Source organism: Myotis lucifugus, unplaced genomic scaffold (genome assembly GCF_000147115.1).
Source record: "Myotis lucifugus unplaced genomic scaffold, Myoluc2.0 scaffold_43, whole genome shotgun sequence".
NCBI classification, from domain to species: domain Eukaryota; kingdom Metazoa; phylum Chordata; class Mammalia; order Chiroptera; family Vespertilionidae; genus Myotis; species Myotis lucifugus.
In genome coordinates this window covers 5,645,958-5,673,232 of record NW_005871091.1, presented here as the reverse complement: position 1 = coordinate 5,673,232, position 27,275 = coordinate 5,645,958, and the positions used below count along the sequence as shown (strand labels likewise).

At 48.9% G+C, this 27,275-nt stretch overlaps 1 protein-coding gene across 1 annotated transcript in view; it reads right to left on the bottom strand.

Moving 5' to 3' along the window:
* Positions 1 to 27,275, bottom strand: part of ABCA1 (ATP binding cassette subfamily A member 1) — a 111,613-nt gene that overhangs the window by 22,248 nt on the left and 62,090 nt on the right. Inside the window, exons 10-30 of the mRNA XM_006088067.3 lie at positions 27,048 to 27,187; positions 26,592 to 26,708; positions 22,125 to 22,322; positions 21,286 to 21,491; positions 20,525 to 20,701; positions 18,760 to 18,982; positions 16,546 to 16,767; positions 15,331 to 15,535; positions 13,882 to 13,995; positions 12,220 to 12,391; positions 11,094 to 11,225; positions 10,345 to 10,487; positions 10,035 to 10,172; positions 8,940 to 9,160; positions 7,642 to 7,714; positions 6,526 to 6,728; positions 5,411 to 5,459; positions 5,110 to 5,223; positions 3,932 to 4,080; positions 2,258 to 2,382; positions 989 to 1,087 (exon numbers count right to left, since the gene is read on the bottom strand). Of these exons, the coding sequence (XP_006088129.1) occupies positions 989 to 1,087; positions 2,258 to 2,382; positions 3,932 to 4,080; positions 5,110 to 5,223; positions 5,411 to 5,459; positions 6,526 to 6,728; positions 7,642 to 7,714; positions 8,940 to 9,160; positions 10,035 to 10,172; positions 10,345 to 10,487; positions 11,094 to 11,225; positions 12,220 to 12,391; positions 13,882 to 13,995; positions 15,331 to 15,535; positions 16,546 to 16,767; positions 18,760 to 18,982; positions 20,525 to 20,701; positions 21,286 to 21,491; positions 22,125 to 22,322; positions 26,592 to 26,708; positions 27,048 to 27,187 (3,220 nt within the window). The remainder of the gene's footprint in view (positions 1 to 988; positions 1,088 to 2,257; positions 2,383 to 3,931; positions 4,081 to 5,109; positions 5,224 to 5,410; positions 5,460 to 6,525; positions 6,729 to 7,641; positions 7,715 to 8,939; positions 9,161 to 10,034; positions 10,173 to 10,344; positions 10,488 to 11,093; positions 11,226 to 12,219; positions 12,392 to 13,881; positions 13,996 to 15,330; positions 15,536 to 16,545; positions 16,768 to 18,759; positions 18,983 to 20,524; positions 20,702 to 21,285; positions 21,492 to 22,124; positions 22,323 to 26,591; positions 26,709 to 27,047; positions 27,188 to 27,275) is intronic.

The window sequence follows — 27,275 nt, the reverse complement described above, 5'->3', positions numbered from 1 at the left end:
GCCTCTCTGTCCTTCTCCACTTTAGTCATCTTCTTCTTTAGGAGCTGATGATATTGGCTGCTAGGATTTACCACCCATTAAGTATTAACAAACATTTAGTAAGTATCCAATTAATAAGAGATAACAGGTACACAATCGCTAGAAGCTGCTCTAAAACCCTGCAGACCCCGGTATCATGCTCACTGGTCTGTAACTGTGACAGGGTCTGTATCTGCCCTTTAAAACCTGGGATTTAAGTTAGCCCTTTCCCAGTATTTCTGCACCTTCCCACACTCTCCACAACTCCTCAGTTTGTGGCTAACAACCTTACCTGCAAATTCTACCTGAGCCTGGGAACCTGGAACCACCTCTCCCCTCTTTGGGCTCCCAGAAGCTCACCTCTGTCCACTGTCTTTACTCACGACCATCGCTGGATGTACCTTCCCCACATACCTACTTCGTCTATGGGTCTTTAAGAGAGTTTATCTATATACCACCTCTTTTTCTTCAAGGATTTTGAAAGAGAATACAATAAAAATAGGCAACTCTAAAAGAAGAAAATGCCAACTTTTAAAAAACTCCATCACCTTTTCAGCTGTTAAAGTCAAGAAGCTGATAAGCAAAACTGCAAATTCTATATATTGGCAGCCTATCTCTGCATTTATGTACAGGAGCTGGGAAGAGGGAAGAAGGGAAAAGCATTGGAGCAGTAAGTATAAAGTGCTATTTAAATTAAATATTCATTTATAAAGCAGTAAACAAACACCTGCAGTAATTTGCTTTGCAGGATGTTAGAATATTCTCCTAGTCTGTTATGTATGTTCCTAGATGGTCTTATTAGATTACTATATCAGCTTTTTAAACATTAAAAACAAAATGGTTCAAAGGGCAAACGATGGTAGTCACAGTGTGGCATACAACGGATAAAAAATGCAGTGCATTCGAGACCAAACCAGGCGGCAAGCACAGGAAACCAGAGCGGAGGGTGGCGTAGCTGAAGGGCACTCACGGGATGGGGTTCCCCTCCATACAGCGGGTCCCAAAGCCGGGCTCTCGGGTGAGGGCGTTCAGGAGCTCCTGGGTGCCCATGTCCTCGGGAGCGTCGTTACTATGGGAACAGAAGAGGCAGCCAGCTCAGCAATTCATTAAAACCATACATTTGAAGGAGGAAGTTTTTTAAAAACAAACACTTTATTAAGTAATTTCTGTGTGCCAAGGTCTTAAAACAGCAATGATTAAAACAGAGCCCACCCACCAGGAGCTCAGACTTGATATCACAGTAACATACAGCACTCCAAAGTGGGGCTTGGGTAAATAAACTATATGTACAGAGGTGTGCGCATGTGTGCGTGCACATGTATATACACACATACTTATACACATTGACATACATATTTTAGCAAAAAGTACATGAATTCATTAAGGATCCGTATTTCAAAAATACTTCCACAATTACCCAGGAGGTACAGAGAGCCAGGATATTACTGGAGGCGGACTTTACTGGCTGCATGTTTGCAGGGGCACTGGGATCACACAAACAGTAATGGGCTCAGGTTACAAACACAAAGACAGTCCATGCTCCACAGCCCTGGGCAATCGGGGTCAGCAGCTGGGAGAGGAAAGAATAAAGTAACCTGCACTAGGCAGGCAGGTGGGGTCACAGAAAGAAAGACCGACTCCCATGTTTACGTATTTTTTCTGTCTTTTTTTTTTTAATATAGCGTCTCTTTTGCATCACTAAAACAGATCTACTGCTTGACTGCTTCTGAGATTTACCTGTCTACAATTACTAGAGGACTGAAGAAAATCCTTGTGTAAGGAGATGGAGAAACCCCTTGGTCCTTTTGTCTGAAGCACTGGATTGTTATGGAGTAGCTGGTATTTTTGTCCAAAGCACAGACAATAGCTACTATCCACAACTAAAGTCTAGATAGTGAATGCACGCATTGTACTGTGCAAAAAAACAAGAGCGCTGACAGCGTCTGGAAGCCGTGTGTTAAACCACAAAATGAAAATCCAGACACAGTATAGCTCGATCCTAGATTGTTTGCAAGGGCAGATCATTTACATAAAACGCATGCCTGTTCCTGACAACAGCAGTAGGAAGAGGAAAGGAGCGCAAATGTGGCAACAGGGGACTGACTGGCTTATTCCTTCAGCCACAGCCTATTCCACTGTGTGATTCTTGAGCCCACCTCCCCCGGCCCCCTCGGCAGAGCAGACACCGTGGTTTGCTCGAGCTTTCCTCTCTCCTTGGGCGCAGAAGGCAAACACATACCTGACGAACGTGTACTGTTCGTTGTACATCCAGGGCTGAAGTTCCAGGCTGGGGTACTTGCCAAAGGGTGGCACGATCAAGCTGAACACCAGGGCAATGCAGACAAACACAGCTGGCAGGACAATCTATAACCAGGGGGGAGGAGAGGGAAGGGAAACCGAAGAAGACAAGTGTTAGAAAGGCAGCCATGGGACAAGCCTCCTAGACCAGCCGGCATGCAGGTGAGGAGTGCAAGGCCCATGGCCAGACTCCACCGAGACGTTGTCGGAGGGTTGGAAGCACAGAGCCTGAACATTAAACCTCTTCCCTCCAGGGCATCCCTGGAAGCTGGAAACACAAGGCCAGAGGCTACGGCCACCTGGCAGAGGCATCAAGCTGAGAGTAAACAGTGGTCATGCGTCGGGGTGACTCAAAACATTGGGTCCTGCCCTCTGCCCCCTGAAAACCTGGGGAAGACCACGCTGGGCCATGAGCCCAGCTCAGCTCAGAGGAAGGACCGGGAGCCAGAGACCTGAAGCTGTTCTGTCCCTACAAGTGCATCCATGAGAAGTCACTTCCCCCTCTGGCCTCAGTTTTCTCATTTATAATCTGTAGACTGAGATTAGCTGACCCATTCAAACCCATATTGTGACAATAAATTTAAAAAGTCACTCTCCACATTGTCTCCACTGAAAGGGAACAGCAGCTACTGTCTCCCCCATGGCCTCAAAGTATAATTATATAAATCCTTACTCAACCACCTCAAACTTTACACTCGTACCTTCTCTGAAAACGACTTGTACATAATTATAAATAAACTCTAAGCTCCTTCTACTTATTCCTGAGAAATTTATCCTTAAAAAAGAACTTAAAGATTCAAATGATACCCGTGGTTTTAATGTTCTGGGGTTTCAATGCTAAAAATTATCACTGAGTGAGTAATTCCATGGAAAAGTACTGTAAAGAGAATTACTTCATTTAATGATCATTACAACCCTAAGTAGTAGTGTCATTATCACCAATCAACAAACAAGGGCACTGGGTCTCAGAGAGATGGAGAAACTTGCCCAAGTTCACTCAGCAGAACCAGAATTCAAATCCAGGACCGTCTGCTCGATTCATACTCTACATCACCCACTCTGTCTGCAGGGAAGGGTCTCTGCAGACGCCTTCTCTGGAGAACAATCATGTTCCCCTCTAACCACGTGAGTCAGCAAGCAGGCGCTGCCAGGCAGGCAACAGTGTAAGGAGGCTTCTCCATCAGTAGTTTCCGACTGGTTATCTTTCCTATCAGTTTGCAGTTAAGCATCATTTAGAGAAAAACCAAGTTTCCAATAAGTTGATGTGTCAAGTGCATCTGGTCCTATCATCGCTCAAGTTATGAAAAACTCCATCCTAGTTATGCTCTCCTCTACAATAAATACACACACACACAAACACATACAGTAATTACTAATGTGAGGCCCATTCTCAGCACAACAACCATGTCACCGGTACTATTAGTATCCCCATTTTACAGATGAGGAGATTGAGGCACGGAGAACTAACTTGCCAGCAGATACATGAGTGGGGAGAAGCAGCCCTGGGGTGGAAATACAGACAATCTGGCTCCAGCTCCCATCTCACAGCCATGATGCTCTCCTGTCTTCAGGGGTGAGGAAGCCCAAGTCCTGGGCCTGCAACAGCACTGCTCACCTGAGCGAAGAACCCCTTCCGACTCCGCCTGGCAATCAGCAGCCTCTTCCACAAAAGGGCCACGAACTGCTGCTGAGTGAGTTTCCAGCCCTTCACCTGGTAGGAGCCTTTGCCATCCATCCCGCTGAGCAGGTCTGTTTCTCTGGATTCTGCAAGAAGCCAACATGAAGGTCACCTATCATCTGAAGTACTTGGACGTCACCGTGCTCCTTCCTCCCGCCACCATCTTGGAGGTTGAGTTTGGAGGGGAAAATATCTCAGGAGTAAAGGACTTTCACATCCAAGAAAATGTTAGGACTCCCGCGTGTGCAGCCACAGCAGGCTCGGCCTTTTGTTCTCATCTGATGAGAGCAGGAAATGAAGGTGCCCGAGACAGTGAAGAGATGTGTTCACACGTGAACAGTGTTACAGCCAGTTGTTCAGATGAATCGGGTCATCCTCGATTGCTTACGGAATACTCTATGAAACGGGCCGTGAACACAGGCTGACACCCTTGAGGACACACAATGGCAATCTGTCTCCCATCTATTAGACTTTTGGTAAAAGGTAGACAGTCAAGTGACCTAAGTACAGACAGTGTCTGAAGTCAGGGAGAACAGGAGAGTCACACACTCGCATGAGCAGGGAGAGTCAGACAGGTTTCTGTTCTTAAACATTCCATAGAAATCCTCGTCTTCAACAAATGATTTCCTGTCATCTTACCAGTATCTGCTTGATTTCTTGCCTCCCTTTCTCCATCCCAGTCAAACACACAGGGAGACACCCTCATCCAAAAGATCTAAGTCTAGGGCACGGGTGAGTCTAAAAGCAAAATCACCCTTCTGGGTCTTTCAAAATCATCCACCCATTCAAAGAATATTTACTCAACAGCTCAACACCCGAGGTGTGCAAGAAACTGGGACTCCACAGAAAAGATTCTAAATGGACTCAGGATCGATGGACATCCTGGGAGGAAGACCCCAGCTCAGGGAAGGCAGTGATGAGGGTGGGCTTGCTCCTTCCGGCTGGACGGCATGGGCAACACCGGAAAAGGGAGAGTGGCTTTTCTCATTTTCCCACTTCCCTTGGGACCCTGCAGGCATCTACCATCCTGGCCACCAAAAGATAACCCCAGAGAAGAACACACGAGGGAACACGCGAGTTTCAAGATGTGGAACACAGATCTCGCCCTCACGGACCTGGGTCTATGTCGGAATCATTGGGATCGACAGCATCGTCCTCAGTGAAGGGGTGAAGGCAGCTCTGCTTGTCCCCGAAGGCCCGCCGGTTGCGTCTTGCCGGCAAAGTGCCATCTGAAGGCAAAGGGAAGGAACACCCACATTTTATTTTACTTTTTACAAAATAAACTCTCTGCATCCGTAACGGACTTATACACGAAAGATAGGAATGCCATACAACATGCAAAGGGAAAGGCCTAGCCCCGGTGAGCTGAGCAGCCTGCAGGAGGCACAGCCCAGTGTGCAGCCCCCGGAGGGTTACCTGAGGTCTCAGCGTCCACTCCACTCTCTTCAGCCACTTTGAGAAATATCTGAAAAATAAGAGAAATTGAGACTATTACAGGCTGCATGTGATGACGGCAGCCACCACTGCTGTGATGATTACATTATCAAATGGTATGCTAGGCCCTAAACACAGGAAGGAGAAGCTTCGCTTATTAATGCCGCTTGGGAGAGAAGCCTTTTTTACCGAAGAACACAGCCTCAGTGGTGGGACTGATTTTCACGTTAAAGCTACGGCCTCAGGACACTGCAGCAGAAGAAATGTGTTCCCCACCGACAGAGAATGAGCCGAGTGGCTTCTTCCAGGCGTATGGCCCCAAGTCTTGGAGTGGGCTAGCGCCGGGAGACATGATCCAGGACAGAACGATCAGGAGACGATGGGCTTCCCTTCTCCTGAAATGCTGAGGCAGGGATCCAGACACCAGAAGAGACTCTGAACTGGACCAATGACTTCCAAACGGATCTACAGGCCCCTGCCTCGGAAGCACGCAACGGAAGCACCGATGGCAAGGCCTTCCCTCCAGAAGTTCCGATTCAAAGCCCTGCGGCTGAGCCTGGGCGTTCTGGTCGTCGATGACATCCCCAGAGGACTCTGCCGCACAGTCAAGCTTGGGGATCCCTGGGCCAGACAATTTATATCCCTTCCAGCCCTCAAGGCCTGGGATGTGTGTCCCTAAAGGGAATATGGGCTCTGAAGCCCGAAACCCCTTTTCAAATCCTCGCTCAGCATCCCTGAGCGTCTACTTTCTCATCTTGCTATGATGGTTAAATGGAGTTGCAATGACTTAAAAGAAAAGAAAAGAAAAGAAAAAAGACACCAAGCTTGGCACTTGGCACAGAGTTTCCATAAATGCCAGCCACCTCCTAGGCATGGCCGTGACGCAGTCACACCAGGAAGCAATCCTAATACTTCTTCCCCACTATCGCCCACTACAACCTTAAAGGGTTCACGGGGGCTGACACTGCCCAGATGCCAATGACCTCAGGACTCCGTGAGCAGTTCCAGGGTAACCTGTTCCCAGTGGAAACGCAGGCTGCGTGTCTGGCCTTCGCACTGTTGGCCCTGCTGTTCTGACGGCCGGGCCCTGAACTTACTTCCTCCAGGGTCGTCTCCGAGATGCCATAGCTGGAGATGCCCAGGTCCGAGAGCCGGTCGTCGATCTCGTGGAAGAGTTCCACAAAGGCTCCCTCTTTGGCAGCTTCGTAGGGCAGCACATAGGTCAGCTCATGCCCGATGTCTTCCACCAGCCGGGCCTCGGCCACGTGCTTCCGGATGAGGTTGGAGATGATGGCGACATCTGTGGGGAGCAAAGCACAAAGACGGCTCAGCCAGCGCAGAGGCCCCACACTGAGGGCTGGCCATTCCCTGCCTTCTCCCTCTGCCTACCCCTCAGAACTCCACTAGCCATGCACCACACCTGTCTCAGATCCCTAAGTCATGCCACATGTTCATCTCTGGCCGCGAGTTCCTGGGGGCAAGAACTATGTCTTTGTATCCCCAAAACCAGGTCCACCGTAGGTTCAGTGCATGGGTGGATGGGTGGATGGACGGATGACTCAGCTTGAAAACCTGGTTTCTATTGCCTACGCTCTAGGATTCTTCAGTGGAAAACTTGACTAAACAAACTTGAAAAGATTCTTCACCCTCCCCTAGAAAGATCCTTTTATCTATCTCAGTAGAAGCCTAATCAGACAGTCCATGGAAGGAGTCTCCTCCTGGAGAATGCTGGCGACGAGGTCTGGGCAGAGAGGGCCGAGGTACAGGCTTCTGTTGCATCCTCGCTACTGGTGACGCTGGCCTCCCACACACACGTCCGGAGCAAACCCAGCAGGCTATTCCCGATCTCCTGGGCTCTCAGCCTCCCTAGGTCCTGAGCTCTAGTCCCTCCCCAGTGGCTTGGCCCTGAGCTCCGCATCCCTGGTCTCCAGTGTCCAGCCAGATTCACCTCCCTAAGGGATCCCCTCACCCCCAATCATCTCAGCTCTCTGGGGTCCTGCCCTGTCAGCTCCCAGACCAAGCTCCAGGCTTCCCAGCAAGCGTGAGGCCGACCCGCCACCAAGCTGCACCCTCTCCCACAGCCGCCCGGCCCGGCCCAGCAGCAAACCTTGAGTCAGCGCCACCAGCCTCTGCACCTCTCCTCCTCTGCCTCCACTCTGCCCAGCTGGGGGAAGCTCAGGCACCACCTGAATAAGAAACCCCAGAGTCCTTACCGATGGTCAGCGTGTCACTTTCATGGTCGCTGCCCAGGCCAGCATCAGAACTGCTTTGAGAAACACTGTCCTCCTGATGGCAAAGAAGGAGGTGAGAATGGGTCAGGGACCAGGCAAGGCACAGCCACCACCACCTTCGCCGGGGAGGGCTCCGAGAGGCTCTGCGTGTGAGAACTAGAGCGGAAAGCTTCTCCCGAGAGGCATGCAACGGGGCGGCCAGGCTTCTGGGCCACAGTCTGACGTGTGTGCCATGGGGATGGCCGCCCTCCTGGAGGTGGGATGTCGGGATGCAGCGCCATCCACAGAACCATGGCCACCAATGGGTGCCGTGAGCAGGCCCTCGGCCGGCTGAGCATGGGAGTTACCGGGCTAGATGTCTAGTCAGTGCTTCTCAAGCTCTCACGTGTGTTTAATCACCAGGGCACTGTGATTACATGCAGATCCTGAGCCGTCCTGGGGTGGCCCAAGTTTCTGCATTTCTAACGAGCTCCCGGACGTGATCCCAGTGCGGCTGTTTTTCAGACCACACTTGGGATAACCTGGTGCTAGTGAAAGGCAAGTGGACGGGAGCTCAAGGTTGGGATGTAAAGGTTTTAGGTGCCACGGGTTTCAGCACATTAATGAATCTCAGGCATGTGCTGTGGTCCAGAGGAAAACGTCCTTGGTTATTGGGTTCTGGTCCCACCTCCGTTATTTACCTGCTGGGTGAACTTGAATAAACTACCAAGCCACTATCAGCCTCCCTCCCCTCATCGTGGACAGTAATTACAGTATCTTATTCCCAGGGTTACTCTGCACTTTGAGATGACTTTTTTTAAAAAAAAATGTGTAAGTAACAGCAGACGCTACAAAGAATTATCATCATCATTTTCTTTTGTGCTCAGAGTCTGCTAGACTGAGTGTCTGGCATGAACTCGGTGCTCAGTAAACAGCTGCTTTGCAGATTAAAAGGTGAGGTCACTGCGATGGCAAGGTCATGACAGGAACAGCAGGGCCTCCTGCAGCCACGCAAGTCTCTTTTCTCCAACATAACAAAGTCCTCTAAGGACCTCCTCCATCACCCAGCCTACGTGCTTCCACAGGAAAACGCAAAAGGGATTCAACAGAGCTCGCACTATGGGAACAGAGGCCTCCCGAGCCTTCCATGTATGAGGGATGATGTGATTCCAAGAAAACCACGGCACCAACGTGGCGGAGTGGGTAGAGGGAGACAAGCCCTTCTCAGCCAGCAAGTCCCGACTCCCCGACCCCCGCCAGCCCCCGCACCAGCCCCCGCACTGGCAGAGGCGGCAGCTCACCTTTTTCAGGTACGACACGGTGCTGCTGCTGTTTCTGCAGGAGCTGAGGGAGGACTCCACGTCCTTCTTGACCAGGGTCAGGTAGTAGCCGGTTCCCATCTGGTTCTTCAGGAACAGGGAGGAGCCCACGCAGCACAGCTTCCCGTGGGAAATGATGGCGATCCTGTCCCCCAGGATGTCCGCTTCGTCCATGTGGTGTGTGGAGAGGATGATGGTGCGGCCTGCGGCACAAACACAAGGACACGGGACAGGTGAGACCTGTCGATGTGCACTCACTGCAGTGGCTAGAGCTAAAATGTTAGCAGGGATAAGCACGGGAGAACGACCTGGCAGCCTGGTGGCCAGGACCACTAAGCTGCGGGCATAGCTACTGCATCCTCATAAAAATAAAAACGAACGTTTGGGGAAGACGACCTGCCAGGCAGTGTGCTAGGTGGTCTACATGCATTCTCCTTTAACTTAATCCTCCATGGGGTAGGCTCTACTGTTACCACAGGGAAAGAAACTGAGGCAAGTTAAATGACTTTTCCTAGGCCTCAGGGCCAGCCAGGGTTGGTTCCAAAGCCTGTACTCCTCATTGTAACCATAAGGTGGCAACCTTACGTATCATCTAAATCTCTAAGCAGACTGCCAATCATGCCCCTGCATGTCCCCCATCCACTCATTTATTCATCCACTCTTTCGACAAACATAAATTTAATGCACCATATTGGGGACAGAGATGAACAAAGACACAGCCTACGCTCTCAGGGACCTCAGTCAAGAGGGGACATGGTTATATGACACGTGGGTAATTTTTTTACTAGAGATGGTGGTGGGGGCTGTGGGAGCCCAAAGGAGATGCCCTTTATCCTGTTTCCCTTCTTCTTGCAGGCCACTAGGTCATGAAGCATAAACTTTAAGCATCCTATAAACCAGGCCTCCCCCTACACACAGGGGGGCGCACAGCTTTAAGAAAACGAGTTCCGCATGTTCCCTGAGAAGCAATTCTGCTGCTCTAGCAAGAACAGCCATTAGCTATGGCCATCCTTCTCGAGCCTCTTCCTTCCTTCTTCCCTCCGAGCCCACAACACAGGATAAATGCACAACATTTACCTTGTCGGTATTTCAGCAGGAGCTCCCATATTCCCCGGCGGGAGTAAGGATCCACGCCGGCTGTGGGCTCATCCAGAATAACAACCTTGGATCCCCCAACAAAGGCCAAGGCCACAGACAGCTTTCTCTGCATTCCACCTGTAAGCAGGAGAGAGGGAGGCTGAGGACAGTGAGCCAGGGCAGAAGTGGCAAGAGAAGAATGGAGGCACCCAGACCATCCGGGGAAGAGAGAGAGAGAGAGAGAGAGAGAGAGAGAGAGAGAGAGAGAGAGAGAGAGAGAGAGAGGAGGGAAGGCAGCTCTAGGCCTCACCTGACAGCTGATTGGTTTTGCTTTTCAGTTTGCTGGGTGGCAAACCGACATCCAGGGCCATCTGCTCCATGTCCGCTTTCACAAACTTCTCTGAGAGGCCTTTCAGGCGGGCGTAGAACCAGATGTGCTCTTCCACCGTCAGCCTGGGGACAGAGGGGCAGCTCAGCCCTGGGCCCTGCAGGTCGCCCTGGAATACACGGCCTCTCTGGAACCCCACCAACCAAGTGAGAAGCTGGCTCTGCATTAACCTGGAGCTGCCCCCCTGAACTTCAAAGGACCTCAGACCCTCAGAGAAGGGAGAGCCCTGTGGAGGGCATGAGCATGAGCTGCTTGCTTCACACAAAAGGAAATTGGGGCCCAGAAAGATAAAGTCCTTGGCCCAGGTTACAGAGCCCAGGTCTTTCTCTGCTCCACCACAGGGCTTCCTTGGGGGCCTCCTACTTGCTGGTGGGGCAACCCAGCATCAGGGAGGGCTGTGGCAGGAGAGAGGACGGGCCCATCGACCCTCCAGAATGACAGCAATGGACAGCACCATTTCCCCAGCCCTCATCCTCTGGCGGGGCTGATGGAACATCTCCCATCCTACAGTTTACCTCCTCCTTTTCCTAAAGTTGAGGGACAACCAGGTCTACAAGTGTCCAGGCGAGGACACCACCAAAGAGCATAAAACGCTTAGGTCCTCCCCCGCCCCTGACTCATGACCCCACACATCCAGAGAGGCCCCGCCCTCCTGTGCTGCTGGTACTCACATGTCAAAGAGCACATTGTGCTGGGGGCAGACCCCCAGGTTCTGCCGGATGGTATTCATCTCGGAGCGAATGTCTTTCCCCAGGATGTAGGCGGTGCCCGAGGTGGGAGGGAACAGCCCAGTCAGGATGGACCTGAGGACAGAATGTTCCAGTCCAGGAGTCAGCGTGAAGCCCCACCTCCCCAGAAATGCTCCATACCCGGCTTCAAAGCCAGCACAGAGCAGAGGCATCAAGCCTCCCACCCCCGACTCCTTCCTAATGGACTCTGACACCCCACAAAGCAAACAGGCCTTCGCTTTAGTGACTGACTACGAGTGGGCCACGTATTGAAAGTGACCACCTCAGTATGAGCATTTTTTAATGAACTCCTCCAATTTGCACTGGAAACTAGTTTCGGACATGGATCCTGCATGCCTAAGATCATGTCCACATAAAATGGATGAACAACAAGCAAGTATTCGAGATAAAAATAATTTTGTTTGTGTTAAGTGGTAGGATTTTTGTACGCCTTTTAAAGATTTTCTGCAGTGTTCGTAACATATTGGTTTTGCATTAAAAAAAAGATGAAATAGAAAGAGGTCACCCTGATGACATATCCTTTGCAATGGCTGAGGGGCCACACTGAAAGCCGCTCAGGCTAATTCTGGTGTTTCCATGGCCTTCACGCCCTTTGGAAGCTGCGCACTAGAAGGTCCTCGTAGGTCCAGGGAAGACAAGCATACAGCCAGCTGCCCAGCTGCTTCTCACAGCTGCTTAGAGACTGAGTTCCTGGAAAATGCTACCTCCCTCCAACACATCTAATCTTTCTTGTCTCACATTTCTGGGCAAAGCAACTCCAAGAGAACCTTTCTCAGAGCTGTCAGAACTTCACGTTCCAAGCACACTGCCGAGAACTGAATGGGAATGGTCAGGAAAAGGCCCCCAGACTGTTGTAGGCTGAATCAATAACATACAGTAAACCCAGTCTTTGGAAAGCACCATCTGATTATATAGCATTTTTACACGCATCCTCTCCTCGTGTGCCCTGCCCTTGCCCAGTGACCAACGCAGTGTGCTTAGGGATGAACTTCTAACTGTGCTCAAGGACCACCCTGGGGCTGAATCTGAGAGAACCACACCCTCTTACATGGTGGTGGTCTTCCCGGCTCCGTTGTGGCCCAGAAAGGAAGTGATCTGGCCCTCGTAGAAATTCAGGGTCAGGCCATCGACAGCCACCTTCATGCCATCTCGGTAAACCTTCATCAGGTTCTGAATGGACACACCCAACTTCAGGTGGCTGGGCTCTTCCTCCATGCAGACTGTGAGAAGAGAGAACACAGGAACGAATGCAGAAAACAATGACACGCGGCCTGTGGAGACCAGCAGCTGGGCTTGTACTTTAAGAACTGTCCCCTCTCCATGGCCCCTTCTGGTTTCCCAGGAAGGAGGACAGGCTATAAATACAGGGGTGCACAGAAGTAGGCTAATAATAATACATAAGTAATACAATAGTTGATAAATAAAGAATAGTACAAGAATAAACTGTTTCACGTACTCACAACTTGTAAACATACTTTTGCCCACCCCTGTATTTACTTAGGGCCCATTTGGGCACTGGTGTTGGTGATGGGAACACAATGATACAGGAGGATCAGTCCTGTAGGGGGAAAAGACTTGACAATCAGTTAAAATATAAGATGCTAAAAGCTCTTTAAAAAACACATTTGAAGTGGCATGACACTTGTGGTGCAGCTATCTTTTGGAATACTACTCAGCAATGAAAAAGAGCAATCTGTTGATACTCATCACAACTTAGATGGATCTCAAGGGAATTATACAGAATAAAAATCCAATCTCATCTGTCTGATAAAAAAAATAAAAATAAAAAAATATAAAAAAATAAAAATAAATAAATAAATAAAAAATAAAAAAATCCAATCTCAAAAGATTATATATTGTAAGGTTCCATTTATATAACATTATGGAAATAATAAAATTATAGAAGTGGAGAACAGAATCTTGAAAGACAGATGTCACAGAATGGGGAGGAAGGGCTGTGGCTATGAAAGGGTCACAGGAGGGAGCTCGTGGTGAAAAAAACAGTTTTGCATCTCGACTGAAGCAGTGATTACATGAACCTCTACAAGTGATAAAACTGCACAGAACTTAACAGACACACACACACACACACGTGCATGTAACACGAGTGCATGAAATCTGAAGGTTTGTGAAATGAACCAATGTCAATTTCATGGTTTTGAGATTGTACTATAGTTATGTTAGGTGTCACTATTGGAGAAAACTGGGTGAAAGATACAAGTTTCCTTTTGTAACTTCCTTCCAAGAACCTGAGCAAAGAGCCCAGAAGGCAGAGCCTTTGCTGAACTATAGGGATCACCACCCGCAGGTCAGGACCCGGGAGAGGATTAGGCTCTGGGTAACGAAGGTGAGAACATTAAGAAGCTCAGGCTGAGCCCTGTGGCGGCCACATGGTGTCAGCCTACACTGGTTCTACAGCTGTCACCATGGTCAGTCAGGCAGTGAGAGGACGGTTCCACAATCACAGTTGTATTTATCTCTTCCTTCTACTCATTACGATGGCATGGAAAGTGGAGGGGTGGTGGGGAGGGTGGAGGAGGAGGCTTAGAGTCACTTCCCAAGAAGCCAAGAAAACACGCCTCAGGGACTCAGATGCTGACTCTCTGACAAGTCAACAGCACTGACACAGACAGCTTGGGAGAACTGGGAAAGGGACAAGGAGTGGTTTTAGACTCTTGCCCCAGCAGTCAGTGGGGGCAGCAGCACTCACTTTCAGATGCGCCCTTCTGGCTGGAACCAGGATGGCTCTTCTCATCACTTTCCTCACCCAACCAGTAGGACTTGGTGCAAGGAAAATACCAGGGCCTGGGGATTCCATACTGGCCTGAAAGCAAAGCACAGGTATGAATCAAGCTCGGCCACATTCCAGCATTCCTGAGATATCCCAACCAGACCCTCTCTCTCCTTGAGCTGCCTTCCTTTGAGACGGGACAGGCTGAATGGAAGGGGGGAGGGGGAGCTACCATTTGATGAGACCTACTTTGTGTGACATAAGTTTGCACCTCTTTGAATCTCCCAACCACCCCATGACGCAGCTGTCGTCCCTACTTTAGAGAGGAGGAAACTGGGGGATAATTCCTCTACCCAACATCACTCAAACAGTAAGTGGAGGACTCAGAATTGAATTCAGATCTGTATGATACAAAATTGCATATCCTATGCAGGAAGTTCAGGTAGGGATAATAAACATTTCACGTATACCTACCCACCTTCCCTTAGGGGAAAATTAGAAGGTGAACCAGAAAGAGTTAAACCTTGCTCTCTCAGAATTTGATCTTACATGAAAATGTCTCCAAGGCAGGTCTTGGTCAAGGAGATGAATTAAGGGAAGTAGCGAATAAATTTTTATGAATGCTAATTCGATTAGATCACAAGCCAGGGCTTGGAGCCAATGTATTTGTTATTCACAAGCTGTGCTGAGGAAACAGAGCCTCCACCAGTGGTAATTCTGGGGATGCAGATGAGAGAATTGGGTCAGCTCTGGGAGCAATCTCCTGGGCCAGCTGACCCAGGGTAACCCAACTGGGTTCACCTCCAAGCACTGACACTTACCAGCTGTGTGGCTACAGGCAATTATTTCACTTCTCTGAGTCACAGTTTTATCATTTGCAAACACTGGTTATAACAGTAACTTCTTCATTGCAGTCTTATGAGTATTTTAATAGAACCAAAGTATATAAAACACTTTGGACAGTGCCTGGCACAGAGAGCTCAAGAAATAGGGCGAGCCGGCCGGCATGGCCCAGTGGTTGAGCATCGACCTATGAACCAGGAGGACATGGTTTGATTCCCGGTCAGGGCACATGCCCAAGTTGCAGGCTCAATCCCCAGTGTGTGTGGGGGGAGGGGGGCTCGTGCAAGAGGCAGTCAATCAATGATCTCTCTCATCATTGATGTTTCTCTCTCTCTCCCTTCCTCTCTGAAATCAGTAAACATATAATTTTAAAAAAGAAAAAGGGCTTTATCGGTAGTAAGAGTTGTACTTTTAACATCAGCTGCTTCTCCTTGGTCTGTGTGTTTGCCATAGGTCTAAAGCCATAGCCACTTTCCAGGGAGCCCCTGGCCCTGCAGAAGTCCCAGCAACAAGGGAGACAAGCTCTGCAGCTACAAGTCACATTTCCCTAGCAGACGGCTAAAGCAGGGCAGAAGCTTGGCGTACCTGGGAAGACAGCCTCGATGTACCACGTCATCACCCCATAGAGGAAGGCGTCAAACAGCATCATAGAGACCGAGGTGGTGAGGTTGAAGCCATCTTCCTCCACGGGGCTCTCGAAGAGGTTGTCCCACTGCACCCCAATGCCCTGCTCCTCGAAAAGGGCAAAGTACTCACAGCCAAACCCGAAAGCCACAGGGGAGAGCAGGCTCTGAGAGAAAGAGGCGAAAGTCACTTATCCATCTCCTGTCTCTTTTTCCTAACACTGCCAATGTAAATTTCACCTGGAGACATCTGAATGTGCAAAATGGATCAATTACAAGACATGGAAGTAGTCATCTACAGGGTCCCTCTGGGGGAGTGGGCTCCTTGGCAGCATATAAAATGATTCTATTTATAGCCACTCATTATGCGCACACATTTCGGAAACGCGATATGATGAAGTGTAAAACTTTTAGAATTTTATGCTCCCAAAGATGCCCCAAGGCTCAACATTCCTGCGCCCCACACATACACTCATACATCATCAAGATCCTCCAGAGCCCTCTGCTCAGCAGTGATGGCTCCTGTCAGAGCAGCCTGCCTGGGGCCCCTGATATTTAAGGGTCCAAACTGAGGCACCCAGAGGTGACTTTTGGAAGTGATCCGGGGGACAGCTGGCGAATCACCCTTACATGGGCTTACACACGCTTGCAGGCCCCTCCTCCCGTGGACAAGGGAGGGGAGTGTTGAGGGCAGGGGTCCGTGGGGAGATGGGGCACCTGCTCCTCATTTTTTTCAGTTCAGAAGACGTTACTCAAGTGAAACCCATGCTGGACACAAGGAGCACAGGGTCAAGAAGGAGCCAACTGTGACCTCAAGAGGTTTCAGTTCTATCTGTAGCTGTGACTTAGGGTGAGCTCACGTGGGGGTGGAGACAAAAGGTGGAAACGGCATCTACTGTCTAAAGGGGCCCCCCGCTGCCATTTACCCACAGCTAGGTGGATGGTACAGCCTGGCTCTGAAAAATTCCATCTGATTCAATTCGACCATTCGATTCACTGAGAGGACTAACGGTAAACAATTTCATGAGACGCAGCCCCTGCCTTCAAGCAGTTTAGAATCTAGCTCTGAGCTTCTCAGCCCATCCCACTGGAGACTCTCTCAGCCTGGACTGCAGCAGAGGAGAAGCCCAGGGGCGGCTGGGACAGCGGCGACCACAGAGAGGCCAGGGTCACTCACCGCGAAGATCTTGAGCGTGAAGCCCACGTAGTCCTGCCAGGCCACACACAGGACGTAGGGCAGGTACAGCATGAAGTAGATGATGCCCCCGCAGGCTGCCGCCAGGTTGGCCCGGGAGAAGAGCGTGCTGATGAGGAAGCACTGCAGGATGGTCACCACGGCGAACACGGACAGAAAGACAAACACCACGCTGGGGTCGCTGTAGGGCAGCAGGTTTCCCAACTGGAAAGGAAGAGACCCAATAAACGTGCCGCCTCTTCAACCAGCAAGCACATCCTCACACGATCTGCGGGACGAAGCAGGGCTCATTCCTTCTCCTCTTAGAGACGATACTGAGGAACGGTGCTGTTTGTTTTTCTGATGAAGAAACCAAAGCCTAGAGAAGGGAAATGACTAACCCAGGACCACACAGCAAAATAGTGGTAAGTCAGGACCAGAACAGAGTCCAGGGTTGACACTCATCAAGGTTTATCTCAACAATTTTGTTCTTTGTTTCTCAAAGCAATCTGACCTGGCTTTTCTTTTAAATGACTATGACTCCTGGCGCCAAGAGAGTTGTGAGAGAGACAGCAACCCACACGACTTCCCCCTCCAACAGCCAAGGAAATTGGCCAGGCAATCGTAACATCCCCCTTGACAACCGGCCATGGATCCCACACTCCCATAGTCACCTGAACTTGTTTATCTGCAGGAGTTGGGTGTATCTGAGCAGGACCTGCCAGCATGCAGTAGTCCCAGAGTAGCTCCCATGCACCTGCTACGGGACCCCCACCCCCACCACAGAGCTCCGTCCCTCACAGTCAGGCACCAGAGCATGAGAGGGGTTTGCTTTTAGCAAGAACTGCTCTGCCACAGGGTCAGATGACCTCAGTGAAGTCCGTAACCCTCCTTGGTCTCATTTCCTTGTACGTTAGCGGGTTATTTAGTGAGGATATACTAAGACGGCACCAGTGATAAGATTTAAACAGTGCTGGGCAATCAGTAAGTGCGCATTTGTAATGAATAGTAACTAGTATGACACTGAATGTTAGTTCCTATGCCACTGCACTCCTCCCTCTTTAAAAACATTTATTTTTATCAGATGGGTCCTTAACGGAAATGATTGTGGAGAAAGAAAACTGGCCTACAAACTTATTAATGTATGTGGTGGACAGAGAACTGTGCCTACAGTCCCCTTCTGGGGGGACCTGTCCGGCTATCAGCAGACAGCCTCCAGGTACCAAATTCTCTGGGTCTGTTACCGCTGCAGAGAGCACCTGGCCCTGGGGAACACACACGTTCAAGGACTGGCTGAGGGGCCTGGGCAGGGGATGCCAGGGAGGGAGGCCTTGGGGAACCTAAAGAGCTGGACATTTCAGCTCCATGAGGGACAACTCTGACAAGCATATAGGCTCCCAGTGCCCATGGGGTTGCCTTGCATTGCCGTTCAATTGCTCCCTTTGCCCAGTCCTGCATCCTCCCCAGAGACACTGATCCCTAATAAATATTCATATGCCGAGCTGTTCCAGCCTCTGCTTCCAGGAAACCTAACCTGTAAGCATGTGTCCTTCTGACTACAGTTTCTAGATCGGCGGTTCTCAACCTGTGGGTCGCGACCCCTTTGGGGGTCGAACAACCCTTTCTTTCACAGGGATCGCCTAAGACCATCGGAAAACACATATATAAGTACATATTGTTTTTGTGATTAATCACTATGCTTTAATTATGATCAATTTGTAACAATGAAAATACATCCTGCATATCAGATATTTACATTACTATTCATAACAGAAGCAAAATTACAGTTATGAAGTAGCAACGAAAATAATTTTATGGTTGGGGGTCACCACAACATGAGGAACTGTATTAAAGGGTTGCGGCATTAGGAAGGTTGAGAACCACTGTTGTAGATATTCCAGGAAGCACCGCCCAATATGAGTAAGGCAATGACCAGCTTTCAGATGCTGCCATGAACCTCTGCCCAGCAGACAGCATGGCACAAGGTAAGTGTGTGCTTACCTGGGAAGCAAGCACCTGAGCCGTAATCCTGCTTAGCTGCTACCAGGCTAGGCTGACCTTGGGAAAGTCCTTGTCCCTGCCGGGGCCTCACTTTTCCCAACTTTAAATTGGGGGCATTGCAGGAGATGGCATGTCTGACCCCTTCCCTCCCAAAGAATATTTGCTTTTCTCCCCGTCACGCAGCCCATGCTGAGAGGAGCCAGGGGGCAGCCTTACTTTCAGGATGACCACCAGCAGGCTGGCGCTCACGAGCAGAGGGATGAGGCTGCTGATGAACCAGCTGAACCAGAGGATGCCATTATCCAGGCCCATGATACGCATGGTCTCCTTCAGCCGCGCCTCCTTCTCGTACACGATGCCCTTGATGATCACAGCCACCGAGTAGATCCAGGCCAGTGTCATGAAGAGAGGCATGGACCGGCTCATCACCCGCAGGAAGCTGAGGCCCCAGGGAAGGGAGGGGGGAGAATTAAAGACAAGTGTGAGCCACACTTATGGGCCAATGCTTCCAGGCCTGCATGCAAGAGAAAGCACCACGACTGAGCCAAAGATGGCAGGCCCTCTGCACCCGGACACACAGAGAGCTCATGGCATGAGCAGTGCAATGTAGCGACAAAAATCAGACCAACAACGTATTGCCAAAATAAACTTCTCTGGGGGCCTGCTTTAGTAACTAGGTAACTCTGGGATGTCATTAAGCTAAATGTGGGTGATTTTAGATGACTAAAACAAAACAAAAAACCCCCAAACTCATTCTCTCATGAAAGTTCAACATCTCCAAGGTCATCTCATTGCACTACTGACTTGCCTTGCACAACCAATATGACAGATGGTGCAGCTCTTGTCAGGGGTATTTCCAAACGGGAACAGGAAATGCAGTGAAGCAAATGGGACACAGAATCTGGTCCCTGAAAATCGAGGTCCAAGGCCCAGCTTTACCCCTTCTGCAAGCACTGCTGCAAGTCAACAGCAAGGCTCTTACTGCCTCGACTCGCAGCATCCTCATCGTAAGACATCCTTTCTAGAGTGAATCTGGGCTGAGGGGCTCTTTGGGAAAGTCTTCCTTCGGGAAATTCTGGCTCATCTTTCAGGAAATAAGAAGCAAGATAGTTCTGGGTGGCATGGCAAAGCTAGAGTGAGCCACACAAGGAGAGACAATTGCCCAGTGGAAAGCAGAGAGCAAACACAAGGAGAGGCACCCTGCTGGGAGAGGCACCCTGCTCCTTCCGCACTCTGATCTCTACACACACACACACACACACACACACCAGCAGCAAAAGAGCGCAGACACTTTCCAGTTGGGAAGAGGCATCACCTATTTCAGATGCCGGAGGTGATTATACTTCTCCCCATGCTCTCTCACAAGAAAGCATTAGATCCAAAGGCCCAGCTCCCACCATGAGAAGTTGGCAGCACAGTAACTAAGCACTAAAAGATTATCTTAAAAGTCTAAGATAAAAAGGCCTTGTTCAATTTTACTTGGGTTGTTTCAAAATGTGGTTTATCCATTATGGAGAAGAAGTACATATGTTTGCACACAGTGAGCTTTTCTAGGTCTGGAACGCTGTCCCTGTGTTTGGGGAAAGTGTGTATGTGTTTGTCGTAACATTTTAAACGTGCAGATTGGGAACTTTTAGAGATAAGTTACTTAACTGACTTTTGTGCAGGAAAGAGGTTCAAAAGAGTAGAGTGTAAAAAAAAAAGTCCTGGTAATTGTGGACGAGAAGGGAAGGAGGATCGACAGTGTGTGCACATGTCCGTATCTCTGATGTGACTCAAACTGTCAACTACCTACATCTGGTATCTCATTTCCTGAGATCTTCACAGAATTTCAAAAACAACTTATGACCAGTATCAACACCCACATAAAATAAATAAAATCAAAGCGCTCTGTCTCCTCCCTGGGTGTGTGCGTGTCTACACGCCACCTGGGGACAGTGTCCGCTCGCTAAATAAAGAAGGTGGCTTCCTGGTGACTTACATGTCATCAACGTAACAGGGGTAGGGCATCTGCTGCACGTAGACCCCGGTTTTCTTCTCGGTGCCCGTCAGCACCCGGATGATCGCCTGTTCCACCACATCCTGCAGGTAGGCGAAGCCCCCCCAGACGTACCGCATGTCCTCAAAGGGGTCCGCCCGAGGACCAGGGTCCCAGTACCTGAAACCGAGACACAGGTGATCAAACATTTCACAGAACCACACAATAAAAACCCAATCACCCACAATCCCATCACCGCTCCCAGCCACTGTTTTTATGTTTGCATCTTACCTTCTGGTGTCAGTTGACATGTACACATATTTTTAAATAGACACCAGAAAGAACATACCACTTAGCTTGTTTCCCCCTCCACTGAATACCTAACATCGCATCTAGTAGACATACCACAATTTACCTGACCACTCCCTTCCATATTGATTATTTGCCCCTTTTTGTAAAAAAGGATAAGGCTAACATGGGGAACCCAGAGTCTTTTTTTCTCCTTTTTGTTCCCATTGATTTAATTCCTTGGGATTAATTCCCTTGATTGAGAATGCTAAATGAAAAGATAATAATATTTTCTAAAAAAAGATATTTTATTACCTTTGAAATAACTGTCTCCATCCAGAAATGTGGCCACTGCACCAAAATTATGCCACCCGTTTAAGTTTCTAACAAATTAGTCAATAAAAGTAAGAACCCCTAGTTATCTTAGCTGCTCTTGACTTCCCCAGGGCTGACTGGTGTGATGGGACTCCACTCACCCATCTTTGATCTTATTCGTCCTCTCCACATTGTCAATGTCCATGCGGATCTTGTACTTGACGTGATGGGGCAACTCGACACTGTCGGGGGCAATCCCGGTGAACACGATTCCAGCCCAGAACTTCCTCTCATCCAGCAGCTCCATGGACTTGTTGATGAGCCAAACCTCTGTTGCGATCGGTTCCACCTTGTTCAGGTTGACACACTGAAGGAAGAACAGCCTTCATGAGAAGTCTGGTGGCCAGAAAAGCAAGCAGTGGCCCAGGCAGACCTGACCCTGAGAGCAAAAGGCTGTGTGGCTTTTCTATCCTCACTCTACAAATCTCCCCTCGAGTCATTTTCCAATATGCAACTGAAAATGGGTCATATTTCTTAACTGAAATTTAGAGATAAGTTACTTAACTGACTTTTGTGTGGGCAAGACGTTCAAACAATGACCATGCCTCCTTTTCCTCTCTGTTTCTTAGCAATTTTGAGTCATTAAACAACTAACCGAATAAATAAACGTGTCCCTCTTAAGTGACATCATTTTTAAGAGACTAAATTTTTAAGAATGTAATCTGTCTGATAAGATTTCAGATAAATTTCATAGAAACACTCTTAGGTCAGACAGAAAAAATGCTCGCGTTAGACTTGTTTATTTACGTATTTGATCATTCAGCTGACATTTACTGAGTGCCTTTTGTACACCACGTCCTATGTTAGGTTTGAGGACACTACTGTAAATAAGCCTGTACATTATTCCGAAGCATCCCTCCAATCTGACTGACTGCACCATCTCAGAGGGGGAAAACCACGGCATGGCCTTTTCTAAACGCTCCACAGAACAGAGCCTCACCTCCATGAAGCGCCCGATGGTCTGGACCGCCCCGTTGGTCTCATTGAAAGCCTCTCTCCAGGTGTACCCGGAGCCGTTCTCTGACTGCACGTCCTCTGGGTACTTGGCCAGAAACGCCACGATATCTTCGGCTGTCCAGTCTAAGCCGGCCAAGCGCTGTTTCCAGAAGTGGTCATTGCCCCTGCTGTTCAGGAGTGTCTGCCATTTCAATGGGAAATCACAAGCAGCAAACATTACAAAACCCTTCACGTACGTGGTCCCCTTCATTTATCTTCACAGCAAACTGCGAGTTAAATAACAGTGTCCCCGTTTTAAAGATGAGAATATTGGGGTTGAGCAATAAATGAATATGATTTTAACCAAGACTGAGTCACAGTGCTAATAGCCATGGAGCTGAGACTCAAAGCCAGACCAGTGCGAATGCAGAGTCCCTGTGTTTTCCGCTGTACCGAACAACCTAGCTGAGCAGTAAGTAACTACAGCAACAACAGTAATCACCCTTACTCTGCACAGTTACTATACTGAATTATTTATCTGCTTTACCTCACGCAATTCCATGATGAAGGTATCTTTAATAGCTTCAATTTTACAGATGGGAAAACCTACATTTAGAGCCATCAAGTCCTTAACATAAGGTCCCTAATAAGTAGCAAAGTTTAGCAAAGTCAGAATACGAAACACGGGCTCTCTGATTCTACTGCACCTTCCCACTGCATTGAATTACTTTCCTCTCTTGAGACCCTATCTGATGACTTCTCATATAGACCATATCTCTAGTCTGAATGAAGACAAACCCACTTTTGCTGTTTAGTCTGGGAAAATAATACCGTTATTAAACCAATAAAATACGATCTTTCCCAACTGCAAGACACCTGGGTCATGATGCAAAGGAGGCCTAACTTCCATTTCTTGCTCCCTAGCTGGTTGGCCCTCAATGTGGGTCTCAATGTGGAAAAACAGTAAAACCTAATTTGGTGCTCAACCGACAGCTCCTTCCTTACTTTAAAAAAAAATACATTTTTATTGATTTCAGAGAAGAAAGAAGAGGGAGAGAGAGATTGAAACATCAATGATGAGAAAGAATCATTGATTAGCTGCCTCGGCACACCTCCTACGGGGGATCAAGCCCGCAACCCAAGCATGTGCCTTGACAGGGAATCGAACCGTGATCTCCTGGTTCATAGGTCGATGCTCAACCACTGAACCACACCAGCTGGGGATGGCTACTTCCTAAATGAGTCTCATTTCCACTAACATGAGCTGTTTTCCCCACATGGCTTCATATTTACTATTTTAATGGAAGCATAATGATTTCATAGATTATATTTACTATAATTTCACTGACTGTTTTCATGCTGCTAAGCGTTTAGCCTATTTCTAATTTCCCACAATAACAATTATTATAGCAATAACATTTTCTGTCTTACAGTGACTTCTTCTTTTTAAAATTATGTCTATAGGATATATCCCTGAGGGTATGTGGAATGGAGGTACACAGGATAGCACATTTTTTATGGTTCTCGCAATTTTCATCCCAAATTGCTTTCCAATAGAGAATAACAATTTATACTGTCGTCAGTAATATATGTATTTTTGTTAAAATAAATTGATGCAAAATTGTACATCACAAATTGTGAAACAACTTTATTCGGAGACTTGAACGGAACGAATGCGGGCTGAGTGAAGACATGTGGTGTCTAGGGTGAGACCTGCCCTGCCCAGTGTGGAGTTTGAACAGGACTGCCAAGGAAGCAAGACTAGAAAGATGAGCCCAGTGCAATCCCTGGCCACATGGCCATTTTAGGGTACATGAGGGGGCCAGGAGACCTAATTTCACCCTGAGGAGTGGTAGCCAGGGAGAAAGCAGGGTCTTGAGATGAAGGTGCCAAAAAGCAGCTAAAAAGGAGAACAGTTTAGTATCGGTAGGGTCCCTGATGCAACAGAGAAGTGAGTCTGGATCTGTGAGGTAATGCAATGGGTGTAGACAGAGCCACAGACAGCAGAGAGATAAGAGCTATCACAGAGCAGAATGGTGGTTGCCAGGGGCTGGGGTGGGGGAGATGGGGAGATCAAAGTGTACAAAGTTCCAGCTATGCAATCTGAGTTCAAAGGTCCAGCCTATACCAGTGATGGCAAACCTTTTGAGCTCGGTGTGTCAGCATTTTGAAAAACCCTAATTTAACTCTGGTGCTGTGTCACATATAGAAATTTTTTTATATTTGCAACCATAGTAAAACAAAGACTTATATTTTTGATATTTATTTTATATATTTAAATGCCATTTAACAAAGTAAAATCAACCAAAAAAATGTCATAGGTTCGCCATCACTGCCCCATACCAACCATACATACTCTCGACTTGAAATTTGCTAAGCAATCACTACATGAGATGATGCATATGCTACCGATTGTGGTGATCATTTTACAATGTAAATGTATACCAAAACATCAAGTTGTTCACTTTATATATAATTTTGGCTTGTCAATACGCCTCAATAAAAGCTGAAAGAAAGAAGGGAGGACAGGAAGGAGGGAAAGAGAGAAGGGGGAGAGAGACAGAGAGAAAGAGGGAAACAGCAAAAGAAGGAAAAGAACTACGCCAACAACAGCAGAGACCTCAGGCACTGCCTGATGTGCCAGACCCCATGAGGCTGTAGGGGGTACAGAGTAGGAGAAGCCCAAGCTTGCAGTGTGAAACAAACATTCCTTCCTAGAGAAAGGAAAGTCCGAGGAGGCTCCTTCAATTTCCACCCACAGGCTGATCAGTCCCTAGTCAGTTTCCAGACTAACCACCCCTGCTCTCCAGGCCCCAATATCTGTCAGCCTAATGGACAGCCCCACCATCCACCAGCCAGAAGTCAAAAATCCTCCTCACGCCTCCCTGTCCTTCACCCTCTCCATTCAAGCAGCCTCAGGCTTCACCTCCTGCTGGCCCTGGCTGTCCACTTGGCTGGCCTCCATCCTGGTCTCTGCCACCATCATCCCCCTCTTTAATCCACTTGTCACATTGGAGTACGACATCTACATCTCCCCTTGCTTCAAGCCCTGTCATGGTCCCTGGAGCTAAAGTCACGGTCCTCCAAACCACAGGCCATGCCTTCTCCCAGCCACAGCTCCCACATCCCTCTTGCACATCCTGGGGCCTTCCACAGGATCCTAATGAATGCCAAAGCGACGTGTACAAGGCTTTGTCCCAAAGAACTGGGAGCCTGGGAGTTGCTGGAACATCCAGGCCAAACTCTCCATTTAAGAGCAGGGAAAGCATCTACCTGCCTCCAGACCCGAACTCACGGAATCCCTTCCCACTCGTGGGATCCTCCGAGACTCAAGAGGAGAGAAATCCAACAGGGAGAAGTGCAGGTTCCAAGGGGGGGACCGGGAAGGGAACCAGGGAGAAGAGGCCTGGGATCACACGAGGTCCAGTCACTCACTGTGCATGGCTGGGCCACGGAATCCCTTCACAGAGAAGAGACTGGAGCCCAACTGAGAACCAAACTTGAGGGTGTGCGTTGTGACTATTATGAGTCAGGAATTATTCAGTAAACCCATAAAAACTGTTGTTCATGTTTTTCTCACTAAAGTCCCTTGGTTTTGGAAAGGTCCCAAGTTAAGAATTCTGCATAGATAACAAGACCAGCACAACAAAGATGACTCCAGCTTTGCCATTAGGGGAAGGCCCCCTGGGTACTGCCCCTCCCAGGGCATCTGGGGACAGTCCTATGCCTGAGATAGGTATCAGCTCTCAAACCCAGCTGCCTCTCTGATCAATGAGGTGTCAAGACAAGAAACCTGGCAAAATCCATCCCTGCTTCTTAATGGCAGCAGACACGAAAGGAAGCGCCTCCAGTCTGTGGAGATAGAAAACAGCCTGATGATCCTGGCTCAGCCCAAGGCAGGGATGATGTGATTAAATGGCACTCGGGCTCGGGCGGAGGAGACATTCTGTTCTTGCTCAGACTCCTCTGCTTTTGAATCCAATTGTCTCCAGAGCACTAATCCCTTTCAAGTGAAGCGGAAGCACTGAGTGCAATTAGCCTCCATGCGGTAATGGTGGCTCCTCGGAGCAGGTCTCTCGCACCTGTCTATGGGTCAGAGAAGCCCTTTGCTCCCACACCCATGTCCAGGTTCCACCAGGACACAGGAAGGCGAAGCTGGCTCTAGAGCCAGAAATGAAAACAGCCAGGGTCCTGCAATCACCAAACGCTCGCTCCAAACACCAGCCCTCAGTTTCTTAGAAAACTGATGTTTGAGCGCCAGACGCATGGATGCTGATGTGCAAGAAACAGGGTTACCTGTGCTCATCACCTGCAGCTCTACAAAGGTGACAGCCCTGTGGCTTGAGCTCAGCTCAATACGTCTACACAAGTTAAAGGTAAAGAATTCTCATCTAAGCCACTTCTGGGTAAGTGACCAGAAACTCGCCTCTCTAGCATCAAGCAGGCACACGGTCATCAGAAGGACACTCACCCGGACAAGGTCCATTTCTGGGCTGCTCTCCATGAAGGTCCAGATCTTGGGGCTAAGCTCTTCCCACATGCCTTTTATGTCATGAAACACAGCCAGTTCCTGGAAGGTCTTGTTCACCTGGAGTGAGGAGGGGAGCCAGGGAGAGGCGGAAGAAAAGAGGAGAGGCAGAGACATGAGAAATGCAGCTGCTCCCTGAAAAGATGCTCATCCCAGCACCCTCTCTCAGTCCTCTCTCATCCCTTCCCATCCCCAGGAAGTACCTGCCGGCAGCGCCGATTCAAATACCCAAGGCTGGAGAGCCAGACCTCAACAGTCAGCTCCGGCCTGGGTCAGACCCAAGGTTCTCACTCTTTGGAAATCCCAGAAGGGCCAGGATTTGCTCAATATACTCCATCTGGCATCACCTGCAATTCTAGCAGGATTCTGGAGAGAAAATCCTGGGCCTGGGCAGCTTACCTCAGCCATGACCTGCCTCGTGGCTGGAGTGTCAGGTGTATACAGGATCTTCCCAACAAGCAGAGGCTTGAGAGCTTTCCATATGATGCGGGAGAGCGGACTGGACTCCAAACTCTTCATCAGATCATTGCAATAAGGACCTGTGACAATGAAAGGCAGATGTTCACATGCATGCTCACAGACCTGTGGGAACTAGCAGGGCTTTGGAGCCAGCGAGACAGTCCCAGG